The 14,167-nt window shown below is 42.4% G+C and overlaps 1 protein-coding gene across 1 annotated transcript in view; it reads right to left on the bottom strand.

The window, feature by feature from the left end:
• Positions 1–11,868: 11,868 nt before the first annotated feature.
• LOC133028193 (IgGFc-binding protein) overlaps positions 11,869–14,167 on the bottom strand; it is a 37,055-nt gene continuing 34,756 nt past the window's right edge. The window contains exons 39-44 of the mRNA XM_061095386.1: positions 13,307–13,491; positions 13,016–13,176; positions 12,535–12,786; positions 12,294–12,453; positions 12,092–12,185; positions 11,869–11,978 (exon numbers count right to left, since the gene is read on the bottom strand). Of these exons, the coding sequence (XP_060951369.1) occupies positions 11,869–11,978; positions 12,092–12,185; positions 12,294–12,453; positions 12,535–12,786; positions 13,016–13,176; positions 13,307–13,491 (962 nt within the window). The remainder of the gene's footprint in view (positions 11,979–12,091; positions 12,186–12,293; positions 12,454–12,534; positions 12,787–13,015; positions 13,177–13,306; positions 13,492–14,167) is intronic.

The following is a 14,167-nucleotide window of genomic DNA, read 5'->3' on the forward strand; positions in this document are numbered from 1 at the left end:
CGTACCACCCTGCATGTGAACAATATATTTGTATCTTGTCAAAAAGGACTTTTTAATATAAAAAGAAACCTATTCATGAGACCTGCTCCCCTCGGTTCCCTGTTCAATTAAAACTGACGTAATTAAGCAGCAGTCTTTAACCCTCCTGCTTCCTCCAGTCTGACCTGCTTCTGTTTATCCAAATCACAAATGGCATCGGCGGGTTCTGACCCAGTCCCTGCTCCCGGGTTCGGTTTCTAAGTGAACCGTGGTCCCGAATGCAAAACACATTCCCCCAGCTAACCGTTGCTAACCTCCAGTGAGTCGTTAGTGAGGAATGCTGATGTGTGAAAGGAACCATGTGTGCAGGAGTGACATGCTGGTGAAAGAGGATAGGCCACGGCGAGTTTGGATGACCAGATGGGTTTTGGCTACAAGTTGAAGAACGTGAACAAAAGGCCGCGCTCACTAAATTACCTCAGTTCCCGACTCTGCGGAGGCACATCTCTTAAAATCAGAGATAATGTGTTAACAGAATATTTACATCATCTCCAATTATGCAAAACCTACAATGATATGACTTTTTAATGTGGTTGTAAAATGAAACAGTGGGTGTGAAAAAGATTCAAACACAACTTTCATTTGATCCATTATTCTGTTGGGACGAGAGAGAAAGAGAACTGTGTGAAAAATAAGTTAATCAGCTAAATCAATAATTAGGTTTGATAACAATAAGAACAAATCCCAGTGTCTCTGTGCACTTGGCCAGAATATTAATATAAAAGGTAGAATAAATCAAATAAATACAATGGCAAATATACATTTCAATTACAGGAAAAAGAAAACTCAAGTGATGATTTTCATGTGGTATCTCTCCCTCCTGAACAGTTACTGTGATTTACAACATGATATGGTCAATTTTATGACTTGGTCACAGTCTGAGAGTGACCCGATTATTTACTCTGCAAATCACCGCTGGGATGAAGAGAGAACATGGAAACTGGATTCCCCCGTGGACTGTCCAGACATGAGCCGTTGGGAAACCTTGGCAGTGACAAGACCTTTCCACAGGTTTCTCATGATAACACAACAACACATGATAATCTCGGGGGGGGCGTCGTCCTTCACGTCTCAAAGGAAATGACGCCCTGGTTTGAATTAACGATAATGATTCTTCATTAAACTTAACTTGTGTGCTTACATCATCCAAAATGTTTTCGACAACGTTCAAACCCAGAGAGAGAGCTTTAAAGTTACTTTTGGTGAAGAAACTGAGCTTCAAACATTCTGATCTATTCTTAAAAAAGTCTTGTTGATGGCATTCATTGGTTTCGTAGAATTATATTTGTAACTAGTCTCAGTACTGAAAGGAAACAGTCCCAAATACTTGACCCCAGTCTTCTAACCTGTATCGTTTACGCCTCATTCCAAGCAAGTTAGCACAGTGTTCTTTCAGGAGGCCGTCAGTGACAGGGGGTCAGAGGTCGGAAGCATCTTCATCTTTACGAGCAGCTGTAGAACACGTCCCGCAGGATGTCACCAGGCGCTCCACATGATGGACGGCTGACTGTAGCAGATCATCCCAGACAAGGGCACACGTGTTCTCTTTGGTCTCGGTGCACAGTAACAGGAGATCAAACTGCCGGCGCGGCCTTTGAAAGTAACTAAATGTTGTCGCTGGGTGAAGCAGTAGAGAAGACAGGACTGCTCACTGAGGGCAAAGGTCAACATCTGATAAGCTAATAGACGTGGGGCAGGTTTCTTCTGCGTCTGAGGTATGAATAAGCATGAAGTTTAGGGTCAGTTTTTCAATTTGTGTCCTGTTTTGTAAACAATGAATTTGAGGGTGAGCCACTTGAGAACGAAATACAATCTTCCCGATCCTGAAAAATTCAAAAACAAGTTCATGTTTGATCTTTGATCGTCCACTAACGTCCATAAACCTTCATAATCAAAAAAACACCTCAGCTAGGTTTTCATGGAGGTCTCCTCTGTGCAGGAGAACAAGGCAAGTATGAACTTTCACTTGAATATTCTCACCAGTATAAATGTCAAAGTTAATGTGAGACATGAGATGAAATAATCCAATTTGGAAAACACTTGTATATTGTGCTCCGTTTCTCTCGGGGACCTTGAGAAAGTTAGCCGCCCCCATATGTTGGCTTGGCTTCGGAGAAACTTGATGTTTGGGAGTTGTATCAGGGGAGAAGTAGCGTCCAGTAATGTAGATTTACAAGGAACTGCAATTCAGGATGTCTTGGCTTCTACTGGTGGGATTTTTATTTATAATCTGTCAACACGCAGCCTCCACAGCTTCACTCGCTGGAATATCTCTGATCCCCACAAACTTTACAGCCTCTTCGTTCACCTCCTATTGACCCGAAATGCAAGTATTCATCAAGACAATCCCAAAAACATATGGCCAAACTATCAGCAGGTTATAATATCATTTCAATAATTACATATCTGATGTGATTTTATCCCTTCATGGTAGCATCTCAAATATCTATTTATCAACTTTTAAATCTTTGGCCAAACTGTGTAAGTAGGGTTTTGTTATATGATCTCCTAGGGAACGTAATCCTTTGTGAGTCAGTTGTGTTCTTAAACTTGTAATTTTCAGCCAACACACAATTACTTGGTGTATTTCCACTGTAAATATACCGTGTGGTACGACACAGTGTTTCTCCTCGATCCCTCTCAGTGTTGCGCTGTGTTTACACTTGGCTGCTCAGAGGGGACCACGTAACCCATCGCTTTTACAAGCTGTCCGTCTATAAAAATGAAGTGATGTGGTTTCCCACTCTGTTCTATTATTCTGCTCCTCTTCCTCCTCACCCACCTGCCTCCGTTGGCTGGAACAGAGGGCCGGGGTTCTGCCGGCAACGCGCACAATTAAGTGAAGAGTGATGAAATTATATCTCAGGCCCCGGCAAATGGAGGGACGGGAGGAAGGAGAGGCAAAGTGGGAAAGAGGGAGAGTCCATTCTGTTTCCCTCTGGGGCCATGGGAAATTCTATTAGGCCTATAATAGAGCCATTTTTCACCTCCGTCCACATCAGTCTCTTGTACGATTCCTCCTCCTGTTCTTTCCTACCTCGTCTCTCCTCTTTAAAGATGGTGCAACATCGTTTAGTGACTGCTACTCTTCTCTCTCATTTCTCCAAGGAAAACACTTTTCTATTTCTGTCTCTTCTCTGTCAGGGGCTTTATTCTTTTATTATACTGCTGTATGCTAACAGTCGTATGTGGCTGCAAACCGATCGAAATAAAGAGTCAAGTCATTTAAAATACTGTTAATTTTGGGATAAATCGTTTCTTTGAGGAAACACTCTTGTTGACTGAAGGATTATAAAAGCGTCTGCGGCCTAAAAAGCAGGTTATTAAATCTTAATGACGGTAATGTGCCTCGGAGAGATGTGGCTTTTATCCTCCACAATCACTCCACTTTCAGTAATGATTAAGCTTTAATGGTGTGAGCAGGAAGTGACAAAATAAGTAACACTGACACAATTCACTAAGTCTCTTTCAGAAGACTTATAACTGGTGAGACATTCCGCCCAGTGGCTTTGTGGCCGGAAAAAGGATTTATTTGTTTGTCATGGTTTGGTTCAGGGAGGAAATTCATTGCAGACATTATTGGTTTAATTGCATTTAATGCAAAAGTTGCATATGCCGCCTGCTCACCAGGTGCCACAGTCAACTGTGTCGTCGGAAAGTTTTCTGCCAGGAAACTGCTTTGAAAGAGAAAATCCATCTGTTTGTCACTGTAACAACAAACGTCAAACCACACGAGCAGGTTGTTCAAAATGTTGACTTCACTCATCGCATGTTCGTGTGAACGGTTTGTACACGCCGGACATCTGATTCCTTTGTGAGACGAGTGAGTCACTGAACCAACAGAGCCCTCGTGTCATAACAGAAAAAAAATCTACAGCACGGCAACAATTGCACCAAGACAACCGAGTTCCCTCCGGAGCCGGATCTGCACCTAGAGACACGACACTGATACTCCGGGGCAGCTGTCGGCTTCCAGTGCCCAACACAGAGGACTGGCTTTGAAACCAATTAGCATGAAATACTTGATATTGAAACTTAGTTTTTGTCAGTGGACGTCATTAGACGACCTCAGATGACACGTTACTGAGGATAAGACCAATCGAATATGTTCTGTAAACAGGAATCATAAGATGTCAAGAAATTAAACCTTGAAAATGAGTTGACGACTGTAAACAACAAAGCTATGAAAAACAATCTTCCTCTTCCTACTCCTGCTTCAGACTTACTCAGCCAATTATTATCAGTAGCTTATGGCTGCTAATAGCCAATGATAAATGTTGCTGTGTTGACGACATTCTAACTTAATTAACCCGGCATTGCTTTCCTAACATAACCCATTCAACTCAATTAACCCTGCAGAGCGTCTCCTGTGCAGACGATGTCAGAGGTTTCCCCGACATTAGCAGCTCTTTATCAGAGTCAGGGAAGTTTCTGCTCTGGGAGACACAGTCAAATTCATTATCTGCAATAATGTAGTGACTCACCAAGTCAATGGTAAAACAAAACTCGTTTGAGGCTTAAAGAGTGGAAACTTACTCTTTGAATCACGTTTAGGGCGATATCGTGCTGTACAGAGAGATCCAAGACCGATTAAACATGAAAAGGTCGGTTAAAGACGCATGGAGCTAACATTAGCTGATAAAATCGTCCAGGTGGCCGCACTCCGAGAAACAAGAGCCCTGTTTGTCAACCTCTGACTGAAATCAGAGAATAGCTCATGATTTCAAGTAGTAAACTTACTACAGTTATCAATATAAACTAAATGTGCCATGCAGCAGCATAAGCTTAAACGTTACCAAGGGGGTTGAGGCGTAATAGACGATCACTTGCCTCATGGTCTGGGGACATTGTCAGAACTTCCTCCATCTTCTCCATGTTTGTTTCCAGAACCTCTCAACTCTGTGCTGCCCTCTAGTGGATGTGTTTCTTAACAGCCACTGTAAAGGACACATGGAAGTATGTCGGCAGTGTAGATTACATCGCTGGAAACAGACATATCACTTTTTATACATAAAGGCAGCAGAGCTAAGCCTTCAGTGTCTCCATGTGAGACTTGTGACACTTCCACTGTATCTGGTATCTGGACTTTGCTCTGCACACAGGAAACTGGAAATCTGTCGCTGTTCGGCCTCATGAAATCTGATTAGCCTTCAAAATAGCCAAAGACAAGCGCTGATGTGCTGCATCTCATATAATGCACAGGTTCGAGTTTCAATCCCGCCCCCCCCCCCCCCCCCCCCCCGTCTCTGCTGAACGCAGGTATAGAGTGATGGTCATGATGTCACATTGATATGGCCTCCAAATAAGAGAGTGATGTAATGTTGCACTGCGGATGTGGAAGAAGACACTGGAGCGGATTGTTGTGCTCCAGCAGATAATACAGCTCTGCAGAATGGCACGGACCTTTCCCACATCTCTCTCGACATCCAAGAAAGAGCCTGTGGGTTTCACTTCTTCATCTCAGATTGGTTCATGCTATATGAAGTCATTGACACCATGGTAAGCCAGTGTTTTCCAATAGCGTCTAGTGAATGGAGACATCGCTGAGCCAGAGATGCCAAAATCTCTTGCGTAAGGTAAGAAAGGACACCCCCCCCCCCTTTCCACCTCCGCCCCACCCTGCCGGTGTATGAAGATGATACAGCATTCCTTCAAACAAGATTCCTCAAGAGAAAGTCCAGAATACAAAGTAACACACAGTGAAGAATCCTCGTCTTTCCACTCCATTATTCAGGTATGCTCACAGCTCTTGATGACAGACATGGGCCCAATCGGTCAACATCAGTGTGAGCGCTGACCTGAGGCTGAATGTGTCGCAGCTTGTCTGTTTGTGGTGTATGCAAACTGCACTGGGGAGCTTGTGAACCAACAGTGCGCGGGCTTGCCTTTAAGTATTTCTGAGAAAACCTGAGCAAAGCACCGAACACTTCAGTGACGTGTGATAAGCTCGGTTAAGTAGATACACAATGAGACGGATGAATAACTGAAGGACGACGGGTTTTAAACACAAAAATACAGATGTCTTTGAATGCCCCATGTATCCCAAGGGATCTTCGGCTAGCCGCTGGTTAAAAGGCTTTTCTGTCAATTTAATTCAGCAGAGCTCAGATTGATGATGGCCAGACAGCACTCAGCCAATCAGAGCTTTGCAGCTAATGCTGGTGGGGCCCAGCTGAAGCACCTGCGGAGGTCTCACCAATCAGTCCATCTAGATTCCCTCTGATCCGTCCCTTCAAGGAAAATACAGTCGTCAGAACCTCAGAAATAAGATGAAAGTTATGACAGAGCTGTCTGAGGTGTCACTAAAATATCTTTCTGAACCCCACTGGTTCATTTCAAGACAGAATTCACTCTGTTATCAGTCATTCACTTCTCCCTTTGTAATATGCACTACTTTACTCACTAGTGAGCAGTACATCATCATCCTTTGCATAGTCACTGTTAGTTACAGAGATGAAAAAACATATAATACTTATTCATTGTTGCAAACCCTGTCAAAGTCTGAGGATAGAGTGATGCTATATTCATACTAATTTCATGATCGTCTGGAATTGTTATGGACTTTTGTTTTATTTCTTTCGGGACCTTTTTTTGGACTCATCGTTTTTATGGAATTTCATCTTTGCAGTTTATCTACTTCATAGTTGGTTGCTATAAACTGTTTCTAAACATCTCAGGTTTTGATTTTTTCAGTTCTTCTACTTTATAGTTGGTTGCTATGAACTGTTTCTAAACATCTCAGGTTTTGCACGTCTACACTAAAATTTTTGGGGGTTTCAAACTAAAGTGGGGCCAGACGTGTTTCTGGGATTGCACATGTAAAAAGGTGTAAAAAGTGTGGATGCAGTCCGTGTGTCGGCTCTGTGACAGACCGACGACCTTTCCAGGGTGCAGCCTGCCTCTCGCCCAATGTCAACTGGGGTCGACCCTCAAAAGGATCAGCAGCATAGACAATGAATGGAGGCTTTTGTGTGACGCAGATGCTGATACACAATCCCACAACACCATCGTGTCCAAGTTATATTTTATGTGTCCATGTGAACAGATGAAAGTGACAAAAGCATCAAGAGACACTTGTTTACCCTGGAGGCATCCGGCCTCTTCAGCGTGGGCTGTGATCTCCTCGGTCGAGTTTAACCGAGAGGGGTCGCCACGTCTGTCTGGCACACCAGACAAAAGACACTCTCGCATTCAGCCCCTGCGCTTCTCGATCCCATTCTCCTCTTCCCATTCCACATTTCTACAGAGGCAGCACCGAGTGTCGGGTTCAGCTGTGGTATCGACTGTCAGGCACTGGAGTCAGATCAAAGTGGCACAGAGAAAAGAGCGAGATCCACACCCCGACTTCGGATGGTACAAAGACGCTGAGGAGCAAACCCCCCTCCCCTGGGAGCGGTAATGGGAGCGGCCGATTGCCCCTGTGTACCGCTGCCATTTGGGCCAACCCAAGGGAGCCCTAAAGAGGCCTAGGAAACAGAAGCATGGACCAAAGGTAGACAATTTCTAACCCTGACAGTAGTATGTTCTCCTCCCAATGTCAACAATGTCAAACGCTTTGCTCACACACCAGCTGCTCTGGCTTGTCCTTACACAACGTATTTCTTATTATTTTAAAAAGGCATTAATAGCAGCACTCCACGGACCCATATTTAACTCCATCCTTGGTGTTGTTCCTGTTTGCTGCATCACAAAGAACCATCCTCCTCTTACCACCCACCCCCCTATGAAACCAGGAGCAAATCAAGTTAGGGCTGATCTGCAGCCCAATTTATCTCAAATCCTCGCCGATGCAGATCTAATTTCAGCCTCTTAGAACCACAAACAGGAAGGAGAAGCAAGTCGATAAACAGCCCATGGTCACTGTTGGAGGGAGAGAAGAAGTGGTCGGGGGTTGGTGATGGACGGGCAGGGTGGAGGAAAGAGAATATGGTGATAGTAGAAGAGGAAAGCATGAGGTAGTCATTATCCTCTGTCCAGTCCATCACTCTCTCCATCAACCTCTGGCCTCCTCATTTGTGGGATAAATGTAATTAAAGAATGGAGGCAAATTCTCTAAAAGGATTTTAAGTAAATTGGAAAACACTCGGAAAACTAAATACAACGGAGTAAATTACTTGAATACTGAAGCTGTGATATCATTTTTTCCCCCAGAGATATCGATTATTATTATATTATTTTATTTTTACATAAAATTCTTTTAAATTTTTTTTTTTTTTTAAGGAAAAACCCAAAAACCGACATGTCCAGATGCATTTTTAAAGATGTGAAACCCCTTTGGTGATATACAGTAGAAGTGAGGACTAGAGGAAGCAGTCACGGGCTGACAGAAGAACCAGATGGCAGGAGGAAGCCCTCTGGTAAATCTCTGATCTAATATTTCAAATGGATGGCTGATGGAAACAGCACAACACAGATAACTTCACAATTACCTCATTTTTATTATTATGGATTTGTATGAAAGTATAAGCATAATCACATACAAAACAAAATACAGTAATTATCAGAGACACTCACACACAATGTTAAGTATTTCTGTGTTTTACTTTGGAAGGAAGCCACAGAGACGTGGTATTAAAACACAGAAACACATCAAGACAGTTATTAAAACAGATTGGAATCTATTTCACTCTCTGATATAATGTTCAGGTCAGTAAAGGCGTCAAAGTGAATCCACAGTGAAGTCACGGTACATACTGAATATGTCACTTTACAAAGTGCGGATTTTTCACACCTGGTTTGCTAAGTCGATTTCATGACTTCTAGGATTGCAGCTGCGCTCCCCCCCAACCGTCCAGTTTTCTCAGGAGTATAGAATTCACCAGGGAAATTGAATTACTCTGTACAGAAACTGTAGATGGCCGGACTTGTCTTTATATGAAAAAAAGGGTCCAAGCAAAACAAAGGGCACAAGGAAGAAAAACAAAAACTTAATACTTCATATTTTAAACAACGGATGTGCCTGCAGAAATTTAATTTATCAGTAAAAGTATTTATTTGACCTAAATTAAAATACTACCTAAATACTACATACTAGTATTTTCGCATTATGTCTTTACCCCTGTCCATATCTTCATTGAATAGTTTGTATGTAAGCGAAGTTTCTCAAAAACTAAAGGACAGATTAGCAAGAAACTTGATAGAAAGACATCAGGCATATTTAGGGACCTGATATTTATGAGCGTATGCTATTTGGTGCAATTTGTTTTTATTAAAAGTGATCTTAGTTGTGGTTCATCTGATAGATAAATAATTGATTTGCTTATTCAGTCTTATTTTCTTATTCTTTTTATGACTTCATTGTAGAAGCCTAACTCCACTTTCCTACTCATAACCCTCAACATGCAGCATATACACTCTAGTGTGTAGTTGGTATGTTAAGGGGGGGTGGGGGGGAAATCCCAAAGCACAAAGCAAATCTATTCATTGAATCTTGAATAACTGGACTCCAGTTCAGATGGGATTATGAGCTGCAGCTTGTAGTGGCCGCTGCTGCCGACATGAGGGGCAGCATGTGGGGAGCAGGAGGTCAAACATCAGATGGGACCATTACTGACCCCTGCAGCACACCACACTGGGGACTCCATGAGGGAATCCAATTTAGCCAACTAAGCCCTCGACATCTTGTAAAAGTCAACAAGCTGCCACTCATATTTCCCTTAAGTCCCGTCCACCACTTTGTCCTCGTCTCCCTTCACTCCGTCCCCCTTAAACTCCCCTGTCAGAGCACTGGGACGAGTATTCAAGATGGTTTAATGGCTCAGAAAAGGAAACTGCTCGGGAGAAAATCCTCATGTCGATGAAGAGATTTAAACAAAATCAAAGCAAAACTGAGGGAAGCTTCAACTTGAAAAAGAAATGTGATATTACGAGGTGCAGACTGTGAAGACAGCTATTCAAACTAAATAATAAAATCACAATATAACTATTTACGTAGTTTGATTTTTCACTTTCCTCTTATAGACACTCTTTGGATCAAGCAGAGTAGAAAACAGAGATCGTTTGCCAGCGGTTCCCGAATGAAAGATAAGGTACGACTCGCCCACATGTGGATGTTGTTAAGTTTGACTTATGTGCGCGGGTTCAAAAAGGTGAGACAAAATCTGCGAAGTTTCAGGAACTGCATTTACTTAATTCGATTAGTCACTGCATAGACGTGTGGAAGAAAAGAAGTGAGCCTCTGCAAAAGACAGAGTGATGGATTTAAAGGTCACATACATTTACCTTTGAAATTGGGGGTAAAGACTTCAGGGTTATGGCCACTGTTCGCCCCTCCACAGAATTTGGTTTGTACATTTATGGTTTCAAGAGGTTAAAGCTTTGCCGACGTTGGCAAATTTCTCTTGAATTTCATGTAACATTTATCAGCTGAGGTTAAAACTAATCCGGGAAAATATCTCAACATCAGAGAGTAATTGAAAACAACACCACAGTGAAACCCTTTCATTTTGAGGCAATATTCAGTCTCTTAGGTATATTCACAACTGATCTTCAAAAATGTTAAAAGAGAGGAGAAGATCCACACGTGGGAAAACATCCAGTTAAAGGATTGTATTTATCAATATCAAACTTTTCAGTGAGCAAATCTACTTTCAAACTTCTGTGATATCCATCCATTTCCCTTCCTTCCCTGCTTTCCCATTTCTTGGAGGAAATGTATTTGAAAGACCTGTTATTTCTTATTAGTTCTCTCTTATAAATCCTCACACATTGACTTTGACAGCCTGCAAATGCTATAAGTGATAAAACAGTGACTGCTACTCCCATCATGGATTAACACGATCATACACTTCCATGTTAAACACTGCTCTGAAGACAGAAGATGTGAAACATGATGTGTCATCTCCACATAACGTGTCAGCAGTGTGGAGAGCCGGTGTCTTGGGTCATGTGTTGTCGGACACACAGCTCTTTTCTCTTTGAAGTCTCTGTACTGTAAAATACCACCTATGACAAATTACATGTTGTGGGTGTGTGGTGAGTGTTGCTATGTCTACAGTAGGTCTGGGCTCCGGGCTCAGGGCTCTGCTGTGGACACACTGACTGACAATGATGAATTTCTCCCCTAAAGAGCAGACGTGGGAGATAACGGCTCCGTCCGTCTGCACAAAAGACAGAAACCCGACCTCCTGTATCAATGAGAGCCTCTTTCATGCCAGATGAGAACCATCCTGTATTAGTCATTGAGGATTATGGTTATCCTTACATTTATGTGTCCGATGCAGAACATGCTGTCCAAAGTCCAAATTTAATTCAATGCCATTTTTATTGAAAACAAGAGAAAAGAAAGTAGAAAGAGGAGGAGACCTCGATTTTTGGTTTATACAATAGGATTCGTATTTTTTTTAATGACAATTTAAATGTTTTATTGATAATAAATGAAACTGATAAACATTTTACGGAAGAAACCTTGATTGAAGACAGATGCTGATGCAAAATGTGTGTAACGTGTACTTGATATTATGCTGCCCTCTAGCGGTGGAAATAAAAACAAATACTACATTTCAAACAGGACCGATTTGAGGGAAACAGTTCAGGAGAATGTATTCCAAAATATCCTGTAACCACAATAACTTTGTTCCATAGATTTCTGAATCACTACTACACTTATCTGTGAAGTACATAAAGAGCATATCATAAAATCAAACTCGCACTATTTTAAATCGATCACAAGGAAGAGAAATATCCACCAATTTTTAAATCAATGCACACAGGTTAAGCTACTGCTCGGTGAATGATGTGTGTATCTTGTGTCTGTGTGTGTGTGTGTGGGGAGGGGGGGTGTGTGTTTGTGTGTGTGTGTGTGTGTGTTGCCCCTTTCATTTAATTTCCCTAAGTCAGAACTTTAGAAGTCAACAAACAGACAAGCAGAGTCACCACGGAGGTCAGTCGTCCTGCAGCACTGCTCTGTCTCATTCCATCTGCAAGAGAAGAACCGAATTCTAACTTCAGCTTTTAAATAAGACAGATGGATGAACACTGCGGTCTAATGCCATTTAACACGCACATGAACCTTTTAACCCTCGGATTAAATCATCGACAAGAATACAGTTACCTTGTTTTTGGAAGAGTGGTCCTATTGAGATCGCTGCGCTGTCATGGTGAGAGACATCCCTCGCTACTCTGTTGTGAAAGCCAGGGTAGCAGTGCTGCCGGAAAAAGAATATGACAGGTTTTCAACTGAAAGTAGATGAAAGTGTCTACAACAAATCAAAGAGGTTTTGTTTCCGGGACTGATCTTTAAAGGTGGTACATACAGCTGTGCAGTTGCTGTGTCTCATGAGACAGAGATGGACTTTGCAGTGCAGGAAGATAGATGTAAAGTTGGTGAAGGTGAACATCCTGAAGGAGAAACGGGCGACGGTAGAGACGCCGTTCTGAACCAGCTCCACTGTCCCATCCTCTTCATTAGGACACCTGAAAGACAGGGAGGACTGAAGTAAGAATAGAGGGTACTGGTATGATGAATTAAAGAAGGGTTTACTGAAACAGCTTTACTCTTCACTAATGAGATTCCAGCGGACAGGGTAGCTGGCATCATTGAAAGGCGTCGCCCAGCACGAGTCCAGAATGGTGGAGATCTGCCGATCATCAACTCCCATCGTCTGAACCTCGATGTACAACCTCTGATCGATTTCCATTTCTAGATTTCGGCTTCTCGTCAGCGGGAAGCGGAAGCCAGCGTCCTCATAGGGGATCATCTTCAGGTGATAGCGACCTTGGCCAGATGGAAGCCTCTTGTTCACAATGCTACACAAAAACATGACACAATGCAATATACTCTTAGATTGTGAGTAGTAGGATTAATGCCAGAGTGGTTTTGTCAGGTATAAAAAAAAAGGTCTGGCAATAAGTACGCTGATATTTTCAGAACATGAGAGTGAGAGAGCTTCAAAGTCTGTATCATATTATAAAGTCAAACTCTTACATAGCTCAAAATCAACAAAAAGTGTGAGCAAGGTGGTACAGTGGTTATCACCTCTCCATAGGGTTGATGCCAACATCCATGGACAGGGCCTGGGCCAGAGGATATTCACAGGAGAAGTGCAGCTGAATGCTCTTCTCACGGCTAATGAGGCCCTCATGGGGGTCGACTTCGCCTTCAACAGTGTTCTCATAGATGAAATGTGTCCCGTTGCTCTATGACATGACGAAGAAGGCAAACCATGTATTTTTAATGGAATATGACTTTTAATCATTCATGTAATATGAAGCTGTTGGTTAGGAGAGTCTGCTTGTAGACAGTGTTTATGAGATGCATGGTCTGTACCCTGAGAAGTGTCCCACACAGCTGATCGTCATTATTAAAGTGGAACACCAGTCGTCCGTCCTGGAGAGAACCATTGCAGGAGTCGTCCCGCAGGTGCAGGGAACCAGGATGGAAGCCAGCCTCAAACAGCTGGCAGCGGGACAGCGACATGTTGGCTGAGCTGCTGACGCAAGTGATGGACGAGTCTGTGAAATAGAAAGGAACCAGAAACGAGGTGCAAGTGAGAACATGATGCGTTTTTGAGCTTGTACAAGGATTTAAAGTTGAAGAATTTGAAGTTAAAGTCAGTGATATGTACATAACTGTGAATATCCTTGACTTTAAAGAAATCAAATGTGAGTTGAATAGACAGCTATTATTAGTGAAAGACACGTGTTACTAGGGATGAGCGAGTACAGCATTATCTGTATCTGTATCTGTATCTGTTAACCATATGAATTATCCGTATCCGTATTCGTACTCGGAGTGGGCGGGGCCTAACCCGGAAGTGGGTGTGATTTAACCCGGAAGTGGGCTGGTTCAACATAAGTTTCTTTTTTAACTTTGAAATTTTTTTATTTTTATTTTTTTTAAATTTGTTTCCACACCAGGTGTGTGTGTGTGTGTGTGTGTGAGTGAGATGCGAGGGACGTTCACTGTCTCCCGGAGAAATGAACACTCTGTGTTTTTAGTATAGAAAGACGTGAATTATATTCGTTCACAAGTCATACAGACTGGTTTTGTTATTTTCACTTAACATTAACACTTAAAGTTTAGTGCAGTGTAATTGTTTGCCGTGATAATTAAATGCCAGTGTGATAATAGATGACAATTTCAAACCATACAAACTGTCATGTTGTACTGTATTTAATAGAGGTTTAC

This window comes from Limanda limanda, chromosome 21 (assembly GCF_963576545.1).
Source record: "Limanda limanda chromosome 21, fLimLim1.1, whole genome shotgun sequence".
Classification (NCBI taxonomy): domain Eukaryota; kingdom Metazoa; phylum Chordata; class Actinopteri; order Pleuronectiformes; family Pleuronectidae; genus Limanda; species Limanda limanda.